Here is a 22,283-nt window from a genome sequence, read left to right as displayed (position 1 = left end):
ATATTGTATGTTTTTTAAAACTGTAAATGGCAATGATATCACAAAAAAAGAACAAACAAAACATCCGCGCTTATTTTAAGTTTCAGTTTCTTCACATTTTGCTCAAAAATACAATTTGATATTGTGTTTTCGCTTTTCAGTTATCGATTTCTTTTGTACTAAATTGCATGGAGTTTGTATTATAATTCATCAACTTATCTTTTATATCAAGGATTAGCATTAAATTAAATCCAGCATATGTCTTGGAATCGTTCTTTTGATGAAAGGAAAGGAATAAGAGAGATATGTCGACAAAGTAAATATGAGAAAATTTTCATTATAACAAATTCCAATATTTGAATTTTAATGATTTAATAGTCGTCATCATACTATACGCTTGAAAAATTGTTTGTTAGCATAGCTTTGTTGTCTGCCAATATGTTAACTTTTCTTGTGTTTTCAGGGGTCTGTCCAGGCCAAATTTACTACCTTCACAAATTCAACTTTAGGAATAACGGTAGTTTCACAAAATACTTTTTCTTAAAATTTTATTTTTGTATCCCGTAAGAAACGATAAATCCATACTTTTGTATTGATTTTTTAATATAATTTTTAATCTTCACAAATTATGTCTAAATTTTCCCAAAATAGATACCTCTCAGAAAAACCTAGACAGACCCTGGTACTTTATATAATTTTGTGGTTATTAATGGATTAGCTTGTTTTTGTAAGAAACTATTTTACATAGGTTGTGATGATTCCTTCTTTTATTACCCGATTTTTCAAGTAAATATGAAAAATCCACAAACTTATTCGACTATTTTATGGAAATCGATTCAAATAAATAACAAAAAAAAAGAGAATTAGAGAAGGGGATAAAAAGAGAATTATTAAAATCACCGATTTTAACCTTCTATATTTGTTGAAGTTTGAAAGATATTTTGTGATGTGATCTGTTGCGTCAACTTTTATCACCAAGGTGCATGAATTTCAAGCTTGCAACTTTTTTGAACAAGTAAAAAAAGGTTGCCTAAGGGGTCCCATGAGTTATACCCTTCAAATCTGTTATTTTAAACTTGCAATTTTTACAAAAAGAAAAAAAACGTGTTGAGGTGTCGGCCCCAGGGTGGCTACGAGTTATACCTTTTCAGTTGTTCCCCTTACAGGCTGCTGAATGGATGTTGCCAAGTCCTTGCGTTTATTCTGCTGCAGAGCATGATACGGAAATTTTCCCGAAATTTCTACAGTGTAAGAGGATAAATATTTATATACACATTTAAAAGTTTGATAAAGTTAACAACCTTAATGCAAATTTTAAGTTAATTCTAGAATGTTCTGCAATACATATAATCTACTTAGATTTTTTCTACTGTTTGATGAAGTATTAGTTTTTTTTTCTTTCAGAAATATTGAATGACTTTATCAAAAAAGTTAAGGAAGCAAATGAGTGGACTGTTCTAGTTCTTGGGCCAACTGGAATGAATTTAATATCTTCTTGTTTCACAACAGAAGAACTAATAGCTGAAAACATAGCTTGTTAGTTTGATCATTATTTTATATGTTTAATCTGTACCTAAATACTTTAATTTTTTCAAAAATTATTTGTGATTTGTTGTTTAAATAATAAGCAATTTTTGTAACTTATTTTTGTTTACGTTTTTTAAATTATCTATAGGTCAATAAATTATGTAACTGCACAACACCAGCTTTTTTTAAATTCTTTTTGTGCTTAGCAGTCAAAACTCAGATAAAAAGTATAATACTTAATATTATTTAACAATAATACTGCTACTAAAATTCTTAACACCATTAATAATAAAAAGTTAATATCATTATTTATTACTAAATAAATGAAATGAGTTACTTATTTTTTATTTAACTCAAAACCTTAATGAATTGTAAAGACAGAGAACCAATTTGTCAAATGAAAAGTAAATTTTTGGTCAAAAAGCATTTTTTTTAATTATTTATTTTTGGCAGAACGAGCCTTTATTCTTTAATTATTTATAGATACTCTGACTACATATTTAATAAGTTTAAAAATTACTTGCATTAAAATAAATATGTCTAAATTGAAATGGCTATACTTGAAGTATATTTATTGATTATAAAACAACTAAATATTTTGCATACTACCATAAGCATATTAAAATATAAAAATGACTAATATAATGCAAATGTATTTAAATAAACTAATAAAAAAGCAAGATTCACTTTTAAAACAGGGATATTTCTATATAACATTCAAAAGAATGAGTAAACACTTGCTTATGAAACCAGTAGTAGTTAAATAAAAAATACTAATAAAGAACTTACAATATAGCGACAAGCAACCTTTTTTACAAATGAGTAATGAAAAGTTATAATTTAAAAGTTACATTCTTATGTGCAGTTAAATACTTGAACATAAAAAAGAAAGATACCAATATATATATATATTTTTAATTTATTTACATTTTTCTCATTATAAAAATAAAACTTTTATTATCAATGAGAATGATATCAGTGAATTATTATCGCAGCCTTAAATATATATACATATTAGATAATGCAGTACTGTATAAAAAAAATATTTTCTTTATAAGTCTATGATTTAAAAAAAAAATCTTGTGATTTAAATCAATTATTTTTTTTAAGTGAAATGTTATTAAATATGCTAATAATGCTTTTTATTTTTCTTGTCATTTTTTTGCGTCAGTTCTTAGGGTTTGCCCTCCATGCACTTTCACAAATAGATGATAATTGAATTTTTAATGAAATTAATTTCTGTGACATCAAAGTTGAATTTATGTTCGTATTTTAAAAATTCCACTTCTGATGTAAAGGAACATGAACTGAAATAAAAATAGATACATTTTAAATAAAAAGTAAATATATGTATATATATATATGTATAATTTAAAAAATTATTTCAAATTACATTTAATATTATTTTTACGTGATACATCTTGTTTTTGAGAAGCGGTTAAGCATTTATATATTTATAATTGAAAGTTTTTAGAATATATTTTTTCCCCTCTAGTGATTGAGCGACTAGATAACAAAAGGAACCCCTTGCTTTATCTTCATGCAACATATATATTGATTCCTTCTGAACAGGTAAATATCACGTTTTTTTTCTCATTAGCTTATCCTCAATAATTTGTTATCTTATAAAGGCAACCTTAAAAGTATTTTTAAAAATTAATTTGTTGTTGTTGTGGTGTTTTTATTTCTAATTCCTGAAGTTATAGCTCTATGATACCATCTCCTTGAAATAGATTCCTTAATACAAATAAACTAGTGTGTAAAGTTTTCAACAGCAAATAATACTAATTAACTACTACAACTTATTTATTTAATTTATTATTATTACCTTATCTTAAAACAGTAATAGGCATTTTTATTTATAAATTATTTTCATGCCTGCATGCTGCTAAACTTCTAAAGGTTAAGCTGTTTTATTTAATTTACTTTGTGATTTAAAATAAGGAAAGAAAAATATTTAAGAAGGTTGTTTAACACTTATTTTTCTTTGAAATTATATTTTCTTGCTTTTGTTTATAGAATTTTTTATATTTTATTTCCTTTAAGTGCAGTAGAAAATCTCTATGAGGCAATTCTATGAACCGCTATTCTTCATAAACTTCATCATATTTGTAGGCGTAAACAATGTAATCACATTGAAAAAATTTCTGAAACTGCGCAAGTACCATTCACAGTTTACTGGCTGCAAAAGAAAAAAAAAAATCATTTGCTGAAGGGTTACAATCATTAAAAATTACAAACCAAACTTTATAATTTTTTTGTTAATTCTTATGTTTTTGCTAATTTTATTTTTTTTTGTCTGTAAATTAGCAATATTTAAGTACATGTTTGATATCTAAAAATTATTGTAAAACATTTAAATATTGATCTGTTCGAAATATGAATTGCCATATTTAGTATTTACTGAAAAAATTTATATATGCCGAAAACATTTATTCTTTTTAAATAATAATTACACACTGGTAAAATTATCTGTGTTAATAGGTTTAATTCTGATTACTATTGCAATATAAATTGCTATATTAACCAGGTAAGTTTAATTATTTATAAAATGATCTGTTTAGTGCAAAATTCTGTATAATATAAAACCTCACATTTCAAGGTTTGCGTTATAAAGATCTTCTACAAAATTATCTTTCATTGCAAATATATTTCTTTTAAAACAAAGTTATTTGAATTTTGTTTCATAACACTAATAAAACTCATTGCATAAGAAAAACTTGTTTTGAAGATAAATGATGCTAATAATTTTTTTATTTTATTTATGTTTCGATGTAAAACAACAGACTACTGCTAAGAAGAAACATGATTGATTGTTTAAGTGTTTTATAAAAACATAAAATGCAAATGTGATCTAAATATTAAATGTAGAGTGTCAACTTTTGTACTTAACCTCAAAAATAATGTTCCAGCACCATTTTAACTCCTGGTGGAGAAAAACTGATCTATTTTTTTTCTTTTAAAAATTTATTTGAATGAAATAGTATCATCTACAAATTCGATATAGTTTTAGTCTGTTGTTATTATTATTTTTTTTTGCTATCTAGCTTTAAGCATGTCAGCTTTAATTATGCTAACATATATTTATTAAGTATGATCATAATTTATTCTAAATGTATTGTGGAAATTTCAGAAAGGCCCATTTTGTCATATAAAAAAATTATAGTCTCCCCAACATCACAAGTATTAGAATAGAAAACTCTGTTAATCAAGATGAGAAATTTTGTTGCTGAATCTTTGATACTTGGTAGTTCTTAATAAAACACCTTTTCACTTTTATTCTGAGAGCATTACTAATTTAAAAAACATATATATATATATTATTTAAAAGTTAATATTATCAGAAGTTGTTTTGTCTGAATTAATTTAGTTAATTTTGAGATTGAAATATATGTTTTAAACTGTGAGTACATTAAACTTTTTGTAATTATATTACAAGTTTTCATTTGAGTGATATTGTGAAAAACTATTAAAAGAATTGCTGATGAAATAATAATAAGATATCATGATTTTATAGAACATAGAACTTTTGCTGCAAGATTTCGCTGCATCCAACTATAAACGAGTGCATCTATTATTTTTATCAGGTATTTTAATATCTGTCTTTTATAATTTCGCTAATAAAACTGTGTTAGACTTATTTAATTCATAATTTTCTATTTAGCTGTTCCTGATGACATGTTCAATTCGATGGCATCGTCAATTAATCCATTCAAAGTTCTTACTTTTTCGGAATTGGATATGCTTTTCTTACCAAAGGAATCTCAGGTTTGCTGCATAAATAAAATATTGAAAACAAGCAATTTATTTTACACATATATTCTGGGTACTTCAAAAAGTTATTGTCGAAATGGAAAGACAAAGGCATACACAGAAAAAAAAAATCCCATTTAAACATGCAGTGACAAACACTATCTAGAATGTTATAATCAAGAACACATATATTCGTTAAGTGCCTGCCATTTGAAAAAAATAATAATAAAAATAATCAAGAACCATAAACAAGAACCACAGTGCTCTCCCTAAGTGTTTTATGAAGGGCGGCCCGCCTTGCTTGCCCTTTGATCCCAATAAATGCGCCTTTTTAGCTCTTTTTGTAAAAGTAATCCACCTCTCCTTGAAAACACTGCCTTTTTATTCAGATTCCATTTTGAAAATTTTTATTCATTGTTTTTAAATAATAATTACATACTGGTAAAATTATCTGTGTTTATAGGTTTAATTCTGATTACTATTACAAATATTTACTACGTTATGATTATTTTCAACTGGTTAAATTTTTGTAAGTATCTTTTTTCAAAGGGGATATTAATAATTTTTTTAAGTAATTTTAAATTTTAAAATTATTTTTTTAAATAAATCTTTTTTTTTTAAATGCATCTTTAAAAGTTTATTTTCTAAAAATTTTCAGTTTAAATCATAAAGAAAAATTTCAATTAATAACTTTTTGCTATTACTTTTTTTGAAAAAATAGCATGCCATTAATTATTTTTATAAATTACAAATATTTCTCTGATTTTGATAATGATGGAGAATTACCATTTGAAATATACTCATAAAATAGTATGAAAGGACAATTTAAAAGTTGTTGAGCTTAAAATTTAGTTATTCTATAATATTATGCATTTTGATAAATATTTACAATTTTAAGTGATGCTCTTTGAAAACTCATAGTGCCCTTTACAAAGAGAAAGCGCTCTGCCCTTTTTTATTCTTAGGGAGAACTGTTAGAACCATTTAACATTATTTTAGACACAGCTCAAAATGCCTATTTAAGAAAATGTACCTGGCTCAAAAGAATGCTTTCTTTGCCCTTTTATGCAGTTGGCTTTAAAAATTTGCTCTCAAAATAAAAAGCTCTTTAAAAAGAACCTTCATTGGCAAACTTTACCCATAACTTGGCATCAAAAGCATAATAAAAATATTCAAAGTGAGATCAATTTTACTAATTATTTAAATTTTTTTATGAATAGCTTATTTTCAAATGCCTGCAATAGTTAAAGCACTTTGTCATTAATTCTGACTATGGTTCTATTCCTGGTGGTCTGACGAGCCTAATGCAGTTTCTATTGGAAGTCTGGGACCTGTACACAATGCTAAACCATTACATTATAACCATCTTGATGTTGTTTTCAAAATTGTGGTTCTTTGAATTCCATGGCCAATATATGGGTGTTGTGCAGTGCTTTACTTAACATTTTTTTCTTTTTCAAATTTAATTCTCTGCTAAGCAAAGCTCGATAATCATATGACCCGAAAAACCCAGTGACGATAACAATTCTAATTAGACATGTACTTTTGCCCTTACATGCCTGAATGAGCATGCAGAGTTACCATCTTTTCAAAATTTTGAAACTTTATTCAATCCCCCGTATGGTTCTTATACTCCACAAATTTCAATTTATTTCTTCAAAATAGTAATTTTAATGTTTGACGTGTAAAAAATAAAATGAAAAAAAAATACAAGCATCGTTTTTATAAAAGAAAAGGGAAGAAATGATTGAAAATAAACGAAAAATAACCAGATTTGAAAATGAAAATCCTAGATGGAGTTTATTATTATTTTTGTTTTTTTTTTTTTGTTCAGAACGTGTGTTTATTTTTTTAAAAGATATTTTTTGATTTGGAGCTAAAAAAAAAATTGTTTCCTTCTTAAATGTGTAATAATTTAAAAATTTTTTTTTTTTTTTAGGAAAAGAAAATTTGAAAAGGTTAAAATATTTTGGCAATTTTTTTTTCATATCTTTTTATCAAGAATTGCTAAAAATACTTACAATCGATTTAACTACTACTTCAAATGATGAAATTGGTTTTTCTAGTTTATATGCTTTGATATAGATTTAATGTGGTTAATGTCACTTTTTTCAGCAGATTAATAGTAAATGTATTCAGATGTTTTCATTAATGTGCAATTAAAATATATGCTTGGAAGTTCACTTTGGGCATGTACTTTGTACACTGCTGTTGCACACATTGTTGGTAACAAAGGATTTACTTTGCATTACATTATGATTAACACTACACAAAATCATAATTTAAAAAAGTGAAATGAAGTTTTTAGTTAACTCCTCTTTCTAATAAATGTTTTATTTTTAGGTCTTCACACTGCAGGATCATAAATTTTTCTCCACATTTTACAATTCTTACTCTGATGTCAGCCCTGTGGAATTGGAGAGAGTGGCTAAAAAACTTGTTACTGTCTTTTCTGTTCTTGGAGTAGTTCCTCTCATTCGATACAGAAGGTAAAAAATTAAATAATGAATAAACCATGCTTTATTTGCAATTTTATAACAGTTGTCAATAAAATAAAACAGTATTGGCCTGTGTTCCTTCAGTACTATTTGAATAATTTAGTTTTCTCGCTTACTGAAATAAAGAGTTGCTTGAGTAGAAAAATCTATTTCTTTTACAGCTTGAAAGTAACTTAACTGTTATATAAGTATAGTTATTTTTTGTTTACAGAAAATAAATAAATCGAAAGAAAATAGCATAACTGATTTATAGATAGAATATACTATTTTTCTTACAAATTAACATAACTGTTAAGTAGAATAATCTAATTTTCTCACATTATTGCATAACTCTGTTATTTTTTCTCTCCTCCCCCCTTTTTCTTTAAGTAGTATCTAATGCATTTGGGCAAAAAATGCTTAAACTGTATTTACATATATATATATATATATATTTGTTAATCAAACTAAGCTACCAACAAAAATTTAATTAAAAATATTTTTTTTTAAAAAATAGTAATCAAAGTTCATAGTTGATAATTGTAAAATAGAGGATATTTATTATTTTAGCATTAAAACGTAACTCGTAGCAAATTGAAATTTCTATAATAAATCTTTTTTATGTGCAAGAAATTGTTCTAAATTTTTGATTGGGGAAAATTGTTTTCAAATTTTCCTTGAAAAAATTTTGTTTATAAGCTATGTTAAAATTTCTAATACAATTTTTATAATTGCTGCACATGAAGTATATATTTTTAGTTGAAAAATATATTAAGTATGCCATATTATTACTTTGACAATTTATTCAATTAAATATTTTTTATCTCCTAGAAATTTTGTGAAAAATTTCATTTTTGCTGAAACATTGCAAAAAGAACTGAATGCTGTGAAGGAATCTATTTGGAAAATAACAGTAAATTTAATTTTTATCTTTTCCATGAATAATGCATAAAATGTCATTTTAGTATTTAAAATATCCAGCCTAATTATGGGGAGATGGTGGCACCAAAATTTGAAAAATTCTGATAGAATTTTGAAAAATACAAATTATTAAACAGCGTAATAAGGTGAACAGATATAATAAAAAAACATTTTTATGCTTTTTATTATATCTGCTCACTTTATTTTAATCATATGTTTATTTGCTAGTGAATTTTTCAACTTCCAATAATTTTTTAAAATTTGCTTAAAAAATGTTTCTTTAATGTTCATGTTAAAAAATTTTTCAGTGATATAATAAATGGCTTCGAAAAAGTGGTATAGTATTTGATATTAATTAATTAACTATTTTCTGCTGTTAATCCCCATTCCATTAAAAAAGTTCTCATTAGTTCAAAATAAATAATTTCAAAAATTCCTTGCTTCTTATAATTCTGATCAAGTCACAGTCTAAATCTCTCCTAAATTATGGTATTTGAGAATCTTTTAATTCACCCAGACAAATGGTAATACCGAAAAAAATAAGTCCTACTACATTGAATATTTTTTTTAAATGAAACTGTTCTATAAATAGGATGTTGAACGTTAAACGATTAATTAAAAATGTATTTAATTTCTTCACGATTGTTCTGACTGAATGCTAAAAATGTTGAGCTATGATGGCTCAGGGAATAGAGCTCTCACCTTTTAATGAGGTGAACCGGGTTCGAATTCCAAGGATGGCTGATCGATACAAATTCCGCAGCCTGTTCACACCGACCACAGTGTTGACGTAAAATATCCTCAGTGGTAGGCGGATCATGGGTTAGAGACCCCTTGCTATCAGACTAACCGTGGGCGGTTTTCGAGGTTTTCCTCTCCACATAACACAAATGTGGGTTAGTTCCATCAAGAAGTCCTCTACGAAGGCAAATTTCTCTCAATACTTGATCCCTTGTCTTCTAGATTGGGTTTAAAATTAAAAGGCTACGAGTTGAACATTAGCCGTTAACCCCCAAAAAATTGAGTCGGCTGTTCAACCGCGATTATAAAATAAAAAATGCTAAGAATGTTGATTTAAATAATGAATGATATTTCTGTGAGTAGGAAAATAAGCACGGAACAAATTCTTCTCTAATCATCACTATCTATAGTATACAATGCGATTGTTATATAAACTTTTAAATCTCTTGATTTTGTACGAAGTACAAAAAATCAACAGACAATTTTAAAAAATCTAAGGAAAAAAAGAGATAGATCAAGAAGTTTATCAATAGTTATTGCTGCAAATAAAAAAAACTGTATACTTTTAAAAAAGTTCTATTTGATTATCTTAAATATGTTCCTCTTCTTGATTGCTATTTTGGTCTCTTTTATTCCAAAATAGCCAAAAGCTAAAAACAGGTGTCAAGTTCTGATTCTGGACCGAGGATTTGACTGTATAAGTCCTCTTCTTCATGAATTTACATTTCAGGCCATGGCTTATGACGTCCTTGACATTAAAGATGATATCTATGAGTTTACTTTAACTCAAGGAAGAGAAGTGGGAACCACTCAGAAAATCCTACTGACTGAAGACGACCCTTTGTGGTGCCAGTTGAGGCATGAACATATGGCTGATGTTGCTAAGTAAGAATCAGGATGTTATAATGTTCCCCCTCAATATTCAATTATTAAATTGGTATCAACTAGCATTATCTGCAGAAAGCAGGTAAAACCTGGAATTGTCAAGGAATTTTATTTTACTGAGAATAGTTAGGGAAAGTTTTTTTTGAAAAAAACCTAGAAAATTCCTATATTATACCTGGAAAATAACCAGTCTTAGAATTCTCAGTAACTGCAATCAGTTATTGAGATTCAAGTTAAATAATTCTAGCATCGGTTAGAATTATTTTATAAAATTTCACTTTTTAATGAAACTTTTCCATTCTCATTCTATTGTATGTTTGTGCTCCTAAAATCTAATATTTGACATTCTGATAAGAAAATTAAAATTTTCTGATGAAACATTGCATGGTATAGATAAAATGTCTTATGCATTTCCATTGAAATTTACCTGATATACCTGGAAAAATCAGGGAATTTTTTTCCTGAAACTGAGTGTGAACCCTGAAAAAGTTACAACATGCAGGATGTCTCCTGAAAAAGTCCTGTATTGATTTGTGTTTTTTCTTCTTTTTTTTGTTTACTTTGTATGCTATTGTTTGTTATTGTTTATTATTTACTTTTGAATGCTACAGAGCTTTATTTTGTTTTAAAATTCTCAATTTTTAAACTGTTTGTTTCTAGACTGATACAAAATAAGGTAGAAACTGACACTTTGATGGAAAAAACCTCATTTATTAGGCAAAAAGGTATTCCAAATCTAAGTGATACAATAAAACAGTTTATTCTAAGTAAGAGAAATGAAACGTTCTACAGTTATAGACACATGGCAAATGAATGCATGAAACAATTTTGTGCTGGACTCAATAATGCTTCAGACTTGGAACAAGTAATTATAGTTTTAACTTTTATTTATTTTATTTTTATAGTGATACGACTTGGACAGATAGACATGTAAGTAAATTAATCAAAAATTGTACATTTTATATTTTATAACTTCTAAATCATTGCTCTTCTTTGCTTGATATTGATTTTAATTGATTCAGCTCACTTGTTTCTCAAAGCCAGGCCAAATATTAATTTACTTTAAAAAAAAAGGGTCATAAAATATCGTACAACCAATAATTTATGTTCTTTTGCATCTTATCTATAAACTATTTTAAAATGACAAAAATCAAGAATAAACTGGAACTGCAATGAAACGACATATCAGTTTTTAAAAAAAAGACATTGAAATTATGCTTTACTGTACATAAAAAACAATACCTTTATTGCCCACATATTTATTGCTTGTCGGATTTAGAAATTTCTGAGGACTCATTGCTAAAATTTGTTAATATACCTAAGGTAGCTTCCTACTGGAAAATTAGCTAGTGAAATAAATATGTTGTCTATCGTTACTAATTTTCTACTTTATCCTCTTTTAGAATCTTGCTATAGGTACAACATTTGAAGGAAAGCAATTTGGAAGACCACTATCAAATGTTATGACTGTGATTTCAGATCCTACTTTGGATTTGAATGTTAAGCTAAGATTACTGTTGTTGTATATTTTCTTTGAGAAAGGTAAACAATTTATTGTATACTATTTTAGAATTGTGTTCTTAAAGACTTATCAAAGGTCATTTTAAGAAGAAAATGTCCATTTATTTTTTCTTTAACTTTTTCCAGTTTAATTTTTTAATAATTAAAGTGAGCCCTTCAAAAATTGTGAAAACAGACTCTTCATAGCAGTTATATTGTACAGACCCTTCACAAAATTCTCCTTTATCAAAATTTTCAGAAACAGAATTGATGATGTCTTTAATTTATAATTTCAAAACAACTCCATGCAAAACATGGTATGGTTTTACTGCTTATTTTCCTCATAGCAATATGATTTTATTTTAGCATAGTTATAGAATTAGGACCCTGCCATAAAACTCCCAATTCTACCATAAATTTAGATTTTAAAAAAATTCATTATTATTTTTAATTTTTTTTACAAAATCACAAAAACTGAACTCAAGTTTTGCTGTTGCAACAGGACTTGAGTTCTTTTTTCTCTATTTAAGTATACTTTGTTCCAAATATTTTTTCAATAGTATTTCTAAACAAACTCTTTAAAAACATTGTAATATCGAACTCTAAGTATTTAAGCTCTCTTAGAATCATTCCTAATGAAATGTTATTTATATTTTTTAATATTTATATTTTAATACATCTCTTTCAATGGTTAATCTTTGAAAGCTTTGAAAAAAAAATTATTAATAAGAAAATTCAACAAATAATTATTTTTTACTGTGTGATGTTTATATTTTATTAACATTTAATATGTATATCAAATGTACATATACATTCAAACACTGCTCAAAATAGTTAAAGGATATTGAGGTTGTGAGTTGATCTTGCACCTGGAGAATTATTTGAATGATTGATACATTATCAAAAGATGTAGTAGGCTATATGGGATAAAAATGACATTTGTTTGGCAAAAAAAAAATGCTTTTATTGAGTTGTTGATAATTTTTTTCTGCTTTGTCTTACAGTACATTGAAAGCCAAATCGAATTCGCTGCCACTAAAGCGTCGTCTATGACGTTAAACTCAAAATTTGCATATTGCGAGGTTTGAAAATTAGAAAAATTTGCATTTGTGATTTTTTTCCATTTTGTGCAAAAGAAATTGCTTATACCGTTATTTTATACAAGACATACAATATCTTTTAATTGTTTTGAGTAGTTTATATACATATGCATGTACATATATACATTCACCATAAACATATACATGCATACATATACATGCATACATATACATGTATACATATGCATATACATCCATACATATACTACATATGTAATTATATGTATATATACATATTACTATCAGCATTTGTTTTGTCTTTTTTCAAAAAATTTTATTATTAGCAAAACCTATGCAAAAATTCATTTTATCCTTCCGCTATGTTTTATCTCTCTTATTTTTTTCTTCTTTTTTTACTTGCAAATAACATATTTTCTTTTCAAGGAAGCAATCTCTTTTAGTAAATATTATATTTAAAAAAATTTTTGTTTTCCTTTAAAATTTTCTTATCTCTAATTTACTTATATATTTGCTATAATTTACAAAACTTTATTTAAAAAAAAAAATTAAATGAGGCACACTTTAAAATATTATATGAAATTCTTATTTTAGAATATTTGGTATTGTATATATTGCCTAAAATGTTTTTCTTTATCACCACAGTTCAGTTTTTCCCTTCTTTTAAAGGTATTTATAATAAGTAAGTTTGTTTGGCAAAACTTGCATTCCTCTGTAGACTTATTTCAACTTAATATAAGTTTTAAGTCCTAGTTTCATGTTTTTTTTATAGTTTTAAATAATCTTAATATTATATATTTTTTCAAAGGTATTTCTAAGCAACAATTTGAAGATATTATGAAAGAAGCACAAATACCTTTTTCCGCTGCTTCTAAACTCGCTAATATTCTTCATTTGGATACTGACCTATTTCATCCAGTAAGTTTTTTTAAACTATAAATAGGAAACATACATAGTTTGGAAATTCTTGAAGTCAGAAAGGGAGATGAGGGCTTCAAAGCAAATGACTTTTCTACAGAACATCGACTAAGGTTTTCCCCATCCCAATGTTTCTTATATATCGCTAGTTGATAGCGTTCTGCAAATTCCATTCTACAGTTTCATGTAAATCTGCGTCTAGAGTTATTCAACTTCTATTCTTTCCAAATTATGCATCACATATTTCAATTTGTAAACGCAATAGTTTTCTCAATGACGAGATTCATAATACATGCTTATTCAAATTGAAAATTCAACATCATGATATTTACGGATGATATTAATGATATTTACGGATATGTTACATGATAAAAATCGTGATGGGTGTTCAAGAGATTTATGAATTGCACATTATGACTCATGTGAATGCAATTTTCAAATCATAGTTCATGATCCATATCAAGGTGATTTGCTAAGCTAGCAACAAAATATATGAAAACTTTATCATGAGCTAGAAAGCTTCTTTCTGTTATCAGGCTAGTCTCCCCTCTTATAGTAACTTGATTGTATGAAATGGTCAAATACAGTCAGTCCCGCTTAAAGCAATATTATTGGTTTCATCTAACTGTATTTAAATAAGCAGATTGTTTGATTATAAGTGGAAGTCAATCTTAAATGCTCTGTTTTTACAAAAAAAAATTTCTTTAAAATGGTATGTAATTCATAGTATGTTTTGAGTTAATAATCTCAATAAGCAACTATGATTACAACTGTTTGTGTTAATATCATAAAATATGAATGACATATAAATTTATATAAAAGCAATTCTAATGAAAAGTATGTACTCTAATATAGTATACTCTCGATATCTCGAAAACCTTGTTATGTCAAAAAAATATTTTTCTCCTTGGCATTACATAACCACCTAATGTTAGTTTGAATTCCTATGTCGAAGAGTTTCTTCTCAAGACCTTATTATGTCAAATATTTTTTGTTATAGAACATGAATTTTTTTTTCTTCAGAAAAGCTTATTGTAAACCAATTCTTTTCTATTTCGTGCACAACTATTTTTATTTTACTTTTAAAAATCATCATTGCTATATTTAAGTCAACTATTATTGCATACAGAATTATTAGTTATTCTTACGTTTCATGATTAGTCTATTTTAGAATATATTTTTCTACTTTTTAGAAAATATTTAGCTTTGTACTTGCTATTTCGAAATTTTTTAGCGATCCTTCAACTTTGAAATAACTAAAGTACACTGTGTTTATTTCCTTCCAAGAAAATATGTAATTAATTTAGAGATTGTTTTGACTTACCTTTAACAGTCATCTCTACTTCCCACATTATAAAAAGTGCATGAGTAAAATGTGTCAAAGAGGCATAAATAAAATCCCCTCTTTTACTATATAATTGCTAAAAAGATTTGATTAATCCTTAAACTGAATGATCACATGACACCTGTTTTGAGCAGGAAATCTCCCTTTGTATGTAATGTAATGTAAGTCCCCTTGTATTGTATTCTCATCACCTTGACTGAAAAACAAAAATTTCATTCTAGCTGATGAAACATTTCTTAAAAAAAGAAATTGTTTTTTCATTTTCCTCCTCTTTTATATGCAATTATGGGAAGATTGACAATCAGGAAAACTTGTGTAAATTCAACATTTGTTTCATATAAAATAATCTGGTTCTAATAGCTTTTATTCCTATATGCGGGTTATTTGATTATACAATATGCAATTAACTGGGGAGGACTGTACTGATTTATTGCAGAATGTACGATAATCTAGTTATGCTTTACTTCATTAACGTAAGAAAATTGCTACCTTAGTAATAAATACGAATTTTCTTCTTTAACTGCTGTATTGGCTTATAGTGTTTGTTTTCAATTAGGGTAGATGCATAGCTGTTCATGACTCTAGCATTGAGAGATCGCAGGATACTGAAAGTACTTACAAGCAGTCTAGGTGGAAGCCTCTCCTCAGAGATATTCTTATAGTATGTACTTTCTTATAATTATCATAATTTTGACTTTGCTTCCGTTAATGACCAAAAAATAATTAATTTAATAAAAAGATGCCACTAAAATAGAGAGTTTTATTTATTTATGGTATAAAACATTCTGGTTAACTATTTTGTAACGTCAATTAAAAATTTTAAAAGGGTTAAAAATTTCACCAAATTCACACAGGCTATAGATTTTCTGTAATTTTTGCTGATTTCATTCTTATGAGATAAGTCCAATTTTATTCACCTATTTTTTATTTACACATTTGTAACACTGACTTTTCATACAATTAATTGTATTTCTGTTTTTTTGTTTGGAATATCACTTAAAAATTTCCTTTACTTTGTAACATCACCACGGAGAGTATTACAAAAAATTACATCAGTTACTACAGAAATTCATTTCTAATAAGAGTTAAAATTTGTAAGAAAAATCTGAGTAGTAAAATAAAAAGTTTAAAAAGTGTAAAATGGTGAAACAATTTTTTAAGTAGTATAAAATGGGAAAAATAATTTTATATTTGTCAGACCAAAAATAAAAGACATATCGCTTTGGTAATTAACTCTATCACCACTAAATATTCCATAGTGTTGCAGCTTATGTTTTTCTTTGTAAGTCTGAGATATCTAAAATTATTTGCAATTTTTAACCTTTTAACTGTCAAGTTATTTTGATGATTTGGATACATAAATTGTCAATATTTTTAGAGCAAAAATTAAATGTTTAGTACAAAATAAAATATACTGAGTAGTTAAAAATTTATATTTTGGATTACATTAATAAAAATTTTTAGGTTCCCATATTCACTTGAGGCAGCTACCACTCAGTGTGGCAGTCGTGAAGTTTGCTTCTAGTAGAGCATTATTTCCTAAAAGTTAAAAAAAAAAAAAATTAAATTATTTTCTAAAGAAATAAATTACCCTTATATACCGTTTCAAAGGACTGAACATCATTTTGCAGCAAAAATGTCGTGTACTTTGAACATAAACATCTATCCTTTGAAACCTTCAGTGAAATGCTGCCATTTATTGTTCTAAATTGCATTAATTAAATTTTTTCCCGAAATAGATTTGGGTTTGACAAGGAGATGAAGCCGAAAAAAACTTCTCCCGACATATATTCAGGTATAACAATACGATGCTCTGAAATGAAATAAAAAATTACCCTGAGTAATACTCGAGTGTTACATTTTAAAACACCAGTGCTGTGCCAAAATTATTTGGGGCAAGACTGTTAGAAGGTTAATCAACTATATATTTTTTATTTAATTTTATGCATTTTTCTTCATTTTTATGTATATTATTATTAAAAAAAAGTTTTGACTAATTTTTGTAAGTTAAATTAATATAGTACTTAAACTATAATTAAACAAGGTATTTTTTAAACTTTCAGAACTGTGTGCAAAAGAAGTTAGATGAAGATCAATTTCCTTTTTTGAATAAATATCAAGAAAGTGAAGGACTTATCCCTCCAGTTCAAAGGTTTGGGAAAAAAACTTCTTATTGAATTCATATAAAATGACTTAGTTATGATTGGTGAATAATAATAAGATTTCCCGCTTTTACCTTAGCTCCTTTGCGTAAGATTGAAGCAATTGTGCATTCTTGCGTTTATTTTAGATGCTACGCATCTTTATGTTATGTTGGTGTAATTTATGCTACAAAGACAAGGCTACAAGGACGCTGTTTTTAGTAGTTAAATATTGTTTCCTATCTAAGCTTACCTTCAAATTAAAAACATGGAACGCGAATTTGAAGAAATATATTGATAAAAATTTACAAAGCAACTATGCGATCTCATTCAATAAAAAAATTTTATTATTGGTTTTGGTGTAACATTATGGTTGTCTTAATTGCACTTGTTCCATAAGAAACTAGATATATTTTCACTGTTTCAGAATTATAATTTATATTTATTTTAACTATGCAATTTAGTTAAATAATCAAAAGAAGTTTAATAATATTTTTTTCTTATATTAATAATAATAATTCTTTATTGCTGAATTCATTAAAATCTGTAATCTACCAAATTTCTCTGCTCACAGATCAGCTGTCTTACGTAAAGTAAAGCATCTTGAATCGTATACCACTGCTTTAAAAAGATAGTCTACATCCATTGTTAATGTTTGCTTTGATTTTGAGGCCAAAGTTAAATTGATATTCCACTACTATAGTGTTTTTAACTCACGGATGTTTGTAAAATCTCTTATTTTCACTTACGTAGGGTTGATATTTATTCACGAACGCATACCCATTTCACCTGCACTGACGCATGCTCAATTACTTGAAATTTTACATATAGAAGCTAACAATAATTTGCGAAATTTCCCTTATAATTTAATGCCTGCACCTTCACAACAATAAGTAGTCCACTAGAGACCTGTCGATTAAATGTCAACATCCAATCAGTTGATTAAGTATCAACCGTCAATTGTGTATTAACATCCATAGTTATTTCTTGTAATGCAAAATGTATGACTTATGCTAATAAAAAAGGCTAAAATTAGCCTGTTTAGTATGTATTAAGACTGTGGCAGCTCATTCCCCATTATGTTATTTTATACATACCGAGAAGAAAAATCATAAATAGATTAATTATTTTTTTTTTAATGTTTTTAGATTCTGTTTTAGCTTCTTGTAATTTGCCTGGACTAAATTTAAGTTTCATTAAAAATAATATAAGCATTATTTTATTTTGATTAGAACAAGTTACTGGCATGCAGACAAGAGAGATGAAAATGCTTTCAAACTGATTGTTTTCATTATTGGTGGACCCACATATTCTGAAATACGTTGCACTTATGAAGTAATGAAGAAATACCCTGGATGGGATATATTTATTGGTAACATATTTATTTATTCTCTAAGTTTTTCATTTATTTACTATATAAAATATACAGTATAATAATAGATATTATTTAAAAGCGCCGCATTCTAATTTATACATATAAAGGCATTTAAAACAGTATTTTCTAGCTCATCTTGCTTTTCTCTTTCATTTGCATAACTGTAGTTTCAGAAAATGTTGTAGTCTGATTAAAGCAAAAGAATTAAAAATGCCAAGCTGACACCCCATAGGAATTTGTTTAAAAGGGTCTCACATAAAAATCTTTCAAATCACTTTTTACACCGACTCGAATGAGCCATATCCAGAATTAATATGATTTGTTTAGAAGCTGCATTTATACAGTATATTTATCTTTAATTACACAATTTAAAAAAAAGTCTTTTTTTTAAAAAAAAAAAAAAACTTTTAACTTCTGAAGTTTTCTGATTAGTTCTTTTAACTCGTGCTCCGTCTCATTGGTTTCTGCACATTAAAAATACATGAGAAACGATGCTTCACCTGTCTAGATAGCAATGTCAGATGCAAAGATGGATACAAATCTAACATTGTATTTTTTGTGCAGAAAATTCTTATAACTTCTGAACTCATAGTCCTATTATCCTGTATGTTTGACCTGATTCATTTCGGAATTAAAAGCTAGATCAAAACTATACCATATTTGTGTAGATTGCAACAAAATAGCAATGTAAGGTATCTAAATAAGTACAATGTAAAAATACTATTGGCTCAAAAAAATCATTTTACCTTTAGAACTGTTAGTTCTACTGACTTGTGTTAGGTTTCATTTCAGAGTCGAGACCAAAGCTGCTAAACATTTATTTCGGAAAAAAGAAGCCATCTTTCCCCTCACTTTAAAAAACCTAAGAAAAAAATTGCCCATTTTTCTTGAGTTTTCGATTATTTCCAGCATTTTTCAAGGCATTTTGTCCTCTTGCATTCTGATAAGATGTTTTGAGAATTTTGATTGATTAGCACAATAGCTAACTCATTATAAGAACATATCGTTTTAAAATATGTACTTACTTTATTTTAGTCTTGTGTAGTGATTGAGGCACAGGGTGTGAGAATATATCACTTATTGTAAGCTTTTACTGAAATATTTTATAGCGTTAATTTCAATAAGTAGATTAAAAAGAAGAAAATTTTTTTTATCAATCCTTAAACATAGGTGAACAATGATAGGTGAAACAGTGATGAGTTTTTCCACTTATCTCAATAAAAAAATCTGCCTTTTTCAAAAACATTATTTTTTTTTTCCTCAGAAAAATTATTTGTTTTTACGCTTTTTCCTACCTATGCAAACGTGATTTAAAATTGCACTCCACGAATTTAAATCTCACATAACGATTCATGTTGACTTGATTTAAAATCACATATTGTGTTTCATATTTCCACGATTTTATATTAAATATCTATATTCATATTCGAGCAATTGAAAAGCCTCTCTTATGATTCGCGTTCAAGTGACTTAAAAATCAAACATTGAGATTCGTATTCACATGATTTCAAAATAAAACATCACTCATATTAAGGCAATTTTAAAATTAAACATCAAGATGTGTATTCTCGTGATTTAAAAATCACATATTCAGATTCACACACTTTAAAAAAAAACTCTCATCAATATTTTTTTTAAAAGGAGGATAATATTCGGTAAATAAATGCTTTCTACATAGAATTTTTTCTTGCTCAAATTTCGGGCATTTTTTGCACATAACATTTTTAGTTTTCTATTTTTGTTTTTTTTACTAAACTCATCCACATGGTGTGTATCAACATAGAGTTTTTAAAAATAAAATTTTTAAAAACAAATTCCGCTATTTTCAAACTAATTTCGCCAAAATAAGGTGGTGACAAAAATGTAACCAGTTATAGTTTGTCTACTGTAAGAACTCCCCTCGCCATAAAGTCTGAGGCCTGTTGCTATGGAAACAAGAATAGTGCATTTCAGGGAGGGTAGCTTCTCTCCATTCTAGAGCTAACAGCTTCTCAAAGAAATAGATTCCCTTTTTCTCGCCGACCAGACCGAGCCAAAACCTGTCCTAAATATTGGATCTACCACCCCTTACTTGAAATAGTTATACCTCGTTACCATAGTCAACGCCATGGGTCCAGACGAATAACTGGGGGAGTTCTTACTTTAGACAAACTATACAAGAGCTAATCGATTGCTTGCAGAAAGTTTTTTATTTGATCTAAGTCTGATAGAGGGTATCCAGTGTAAAACAGATTTCAAAATCTCTGAGATAAAGGATGACAGAGGAATGAAACCAACTGTATGTCTTAATTTTCCCAAAAAACTGTTGTATTTGATGTAACTGTTTCCGAAAGATGGCACTGTGCTCTGTACAGTATTGTTGAAATGCCGCTGCACTGTAATCTAACCGGCGATATCCCAGTACTGGAAACACAATTTTTTTAACGAAAAGAGTACATGGTTTAAACAAACCTTATGCTATACAACATGTTTTAACACTAGAAGCGATCGTTGATAGCTTGTAGTGCCATCTGTTGGCAATTTTTTAACTTAATTCTAAAATTTATGTATCAAATTTTTACAGCTCTTAAAATAAAACATAGTTTGTTTCATTCCTTCATCCTCTTATGTTTCTAAAAAAAAATTTTATTTCAAAATCAGTCTATCTTTTGTTGGATATCCTGTATTTATATCAACATGTTTCTGATTAAACAGGAGGAGATATTCTTCTTACGCCTAACAAATTCTTAGACAAATTATCTGTTCTGCCACCTCTCATATGAAATTTTGAAGAGAAGAAAAAAATAACAAATGTTGACTTGTTGTCTACTCAAATAAAAGTTTACTTTTATTTACTTTTTGTACTTTCTTATTTTAACACTTGTACAATACTATAACAATATAAAATATCTATAGTAAGAAAACAAATTTCTAAAAAAGTTTAATCTCCACCAGCAATTAGGACTGGGTGATAAATCGATGTATCGCGAAATATCGATTTAACACATATATCGGCAGGCTGATATAGTGACTTTTGTTTCAGGCGATGCATCAGAAATCGATTTAAGCCGCCAATATAAGACGACTCTCGCGATTTAACATGTGAGGACCCTTGCCTATTCTAACTCTGTCACCTCGCTGATGAACATGATTTTGGTTTCATCTAGCTGCGTAGACTATGTTCATTTCGTGATGCTGAATGCAGAAGAGTGAATTGAATTGGGAGTCATGGTTTTGTGAGAGGATCAGCATTGAAATATAGAATTTAAAGCATAGTTTATTTATGCACCTTTTTTTCTCTGGGATTTTACGTTTCTTGAAGATTATTTTCAGCCAGATTTCTGCTACATTATTTTGTCTTTTTTTTTTTCTATCTCTCGGGATTGAATGTTTCTTGCTAATTATTTTCAGTTTACCTATTGTTAATTTGAGAGTCGCTTTTATCTTAATATTTTGTTCCGAATTCTATCTATAAATGAAAAGAAATGATGAATTTTAAAAAAAAAAAATTCTTTTTTTTTTTCATTTTAAGCAAGAAAATTGAGTAGAGGTAATTTGTTTAAGTAATTTCTACTTTGTTATATATATATATATTTTTTTTAAATTTATTCAATAAACGTAAATATAATAATTTGATTATTTTTAAACCAATAAATCTTTAGTCGTTTTTAATTATAAAAAAAT

General features: G+C 27.2%; 1 protein-coding gene across 5 annotated transcripts; it reads left to right on the top strand.

The window, feature by feature from the left end:
- Positions 1–34: 34 nt before the first annotated feature.
- LOC107447636 (protein ROP) lies at positions 35–21,454 on the top strand. 5 transcript variants are annotated; one of them, XM_016062595.3, is made up of 15 exons: positions 35–295; positions 1,384–1,515; positions 3,002–3,078; positions 5,024–5,093; positions 5,171–5,274; positions 7,603–7,748; positions 8,568–8,649; positions 10,042–10,283; positions 10,944–11,148; positions 11,687–11,825; positions 13,650–13,759; positions 15,661–15,765; positions 17,168–17,256; positions 18,478–18,617; positions 21,315–21,454. In XM_016062595.3, the coding sequence occupies exons 1-15, from the start codon at positions 238–240 to the stop codon at positions 21,380–21,382; spliced, it is 1,767 nt and encodes a 588-aa protein (XP_015918081.1). In that variant the 5' UTR covers positions 35–237; the 3' UTR covers positions 21,383–21,454. The 5 variants fall into 5 exon arrangements, 4 of the variants coding, with proteins under 4 accessions (XP_015918081.1, XP_042895476.1, XP_042895475.1 ...); XM_016062596.3 differs by lacking the exon at positions 35–295 and adding an exon at positions 1,145–1,227; XR_011636937.1 differs by lacking the exon at positions 17,168–17,256.
- Positions 21,455–22,283: the final 829 nt, after the last annotated feature.

Source organism: Parasteatoda tepidariorum, chromosome 6 (assembly GCF_043381705.1).
Source record: "Parasteatoda tepidariorum isolate YZ-2023 chromosome 6, CAS_Ptep_4.0, whole genome shotgun sequence".
NCBI classification, from domain to species: Eukaryota; Metazoa; Arthropoda; class Arachnida; order Araneae; family Theridiidae; genus Parasteatoda; species Parasteatoda tepidariorum.
Note: the sequence above shows the minus strand (reverse complement) of the source record. Positions and strands in the feature narration are given on the sequence as shown.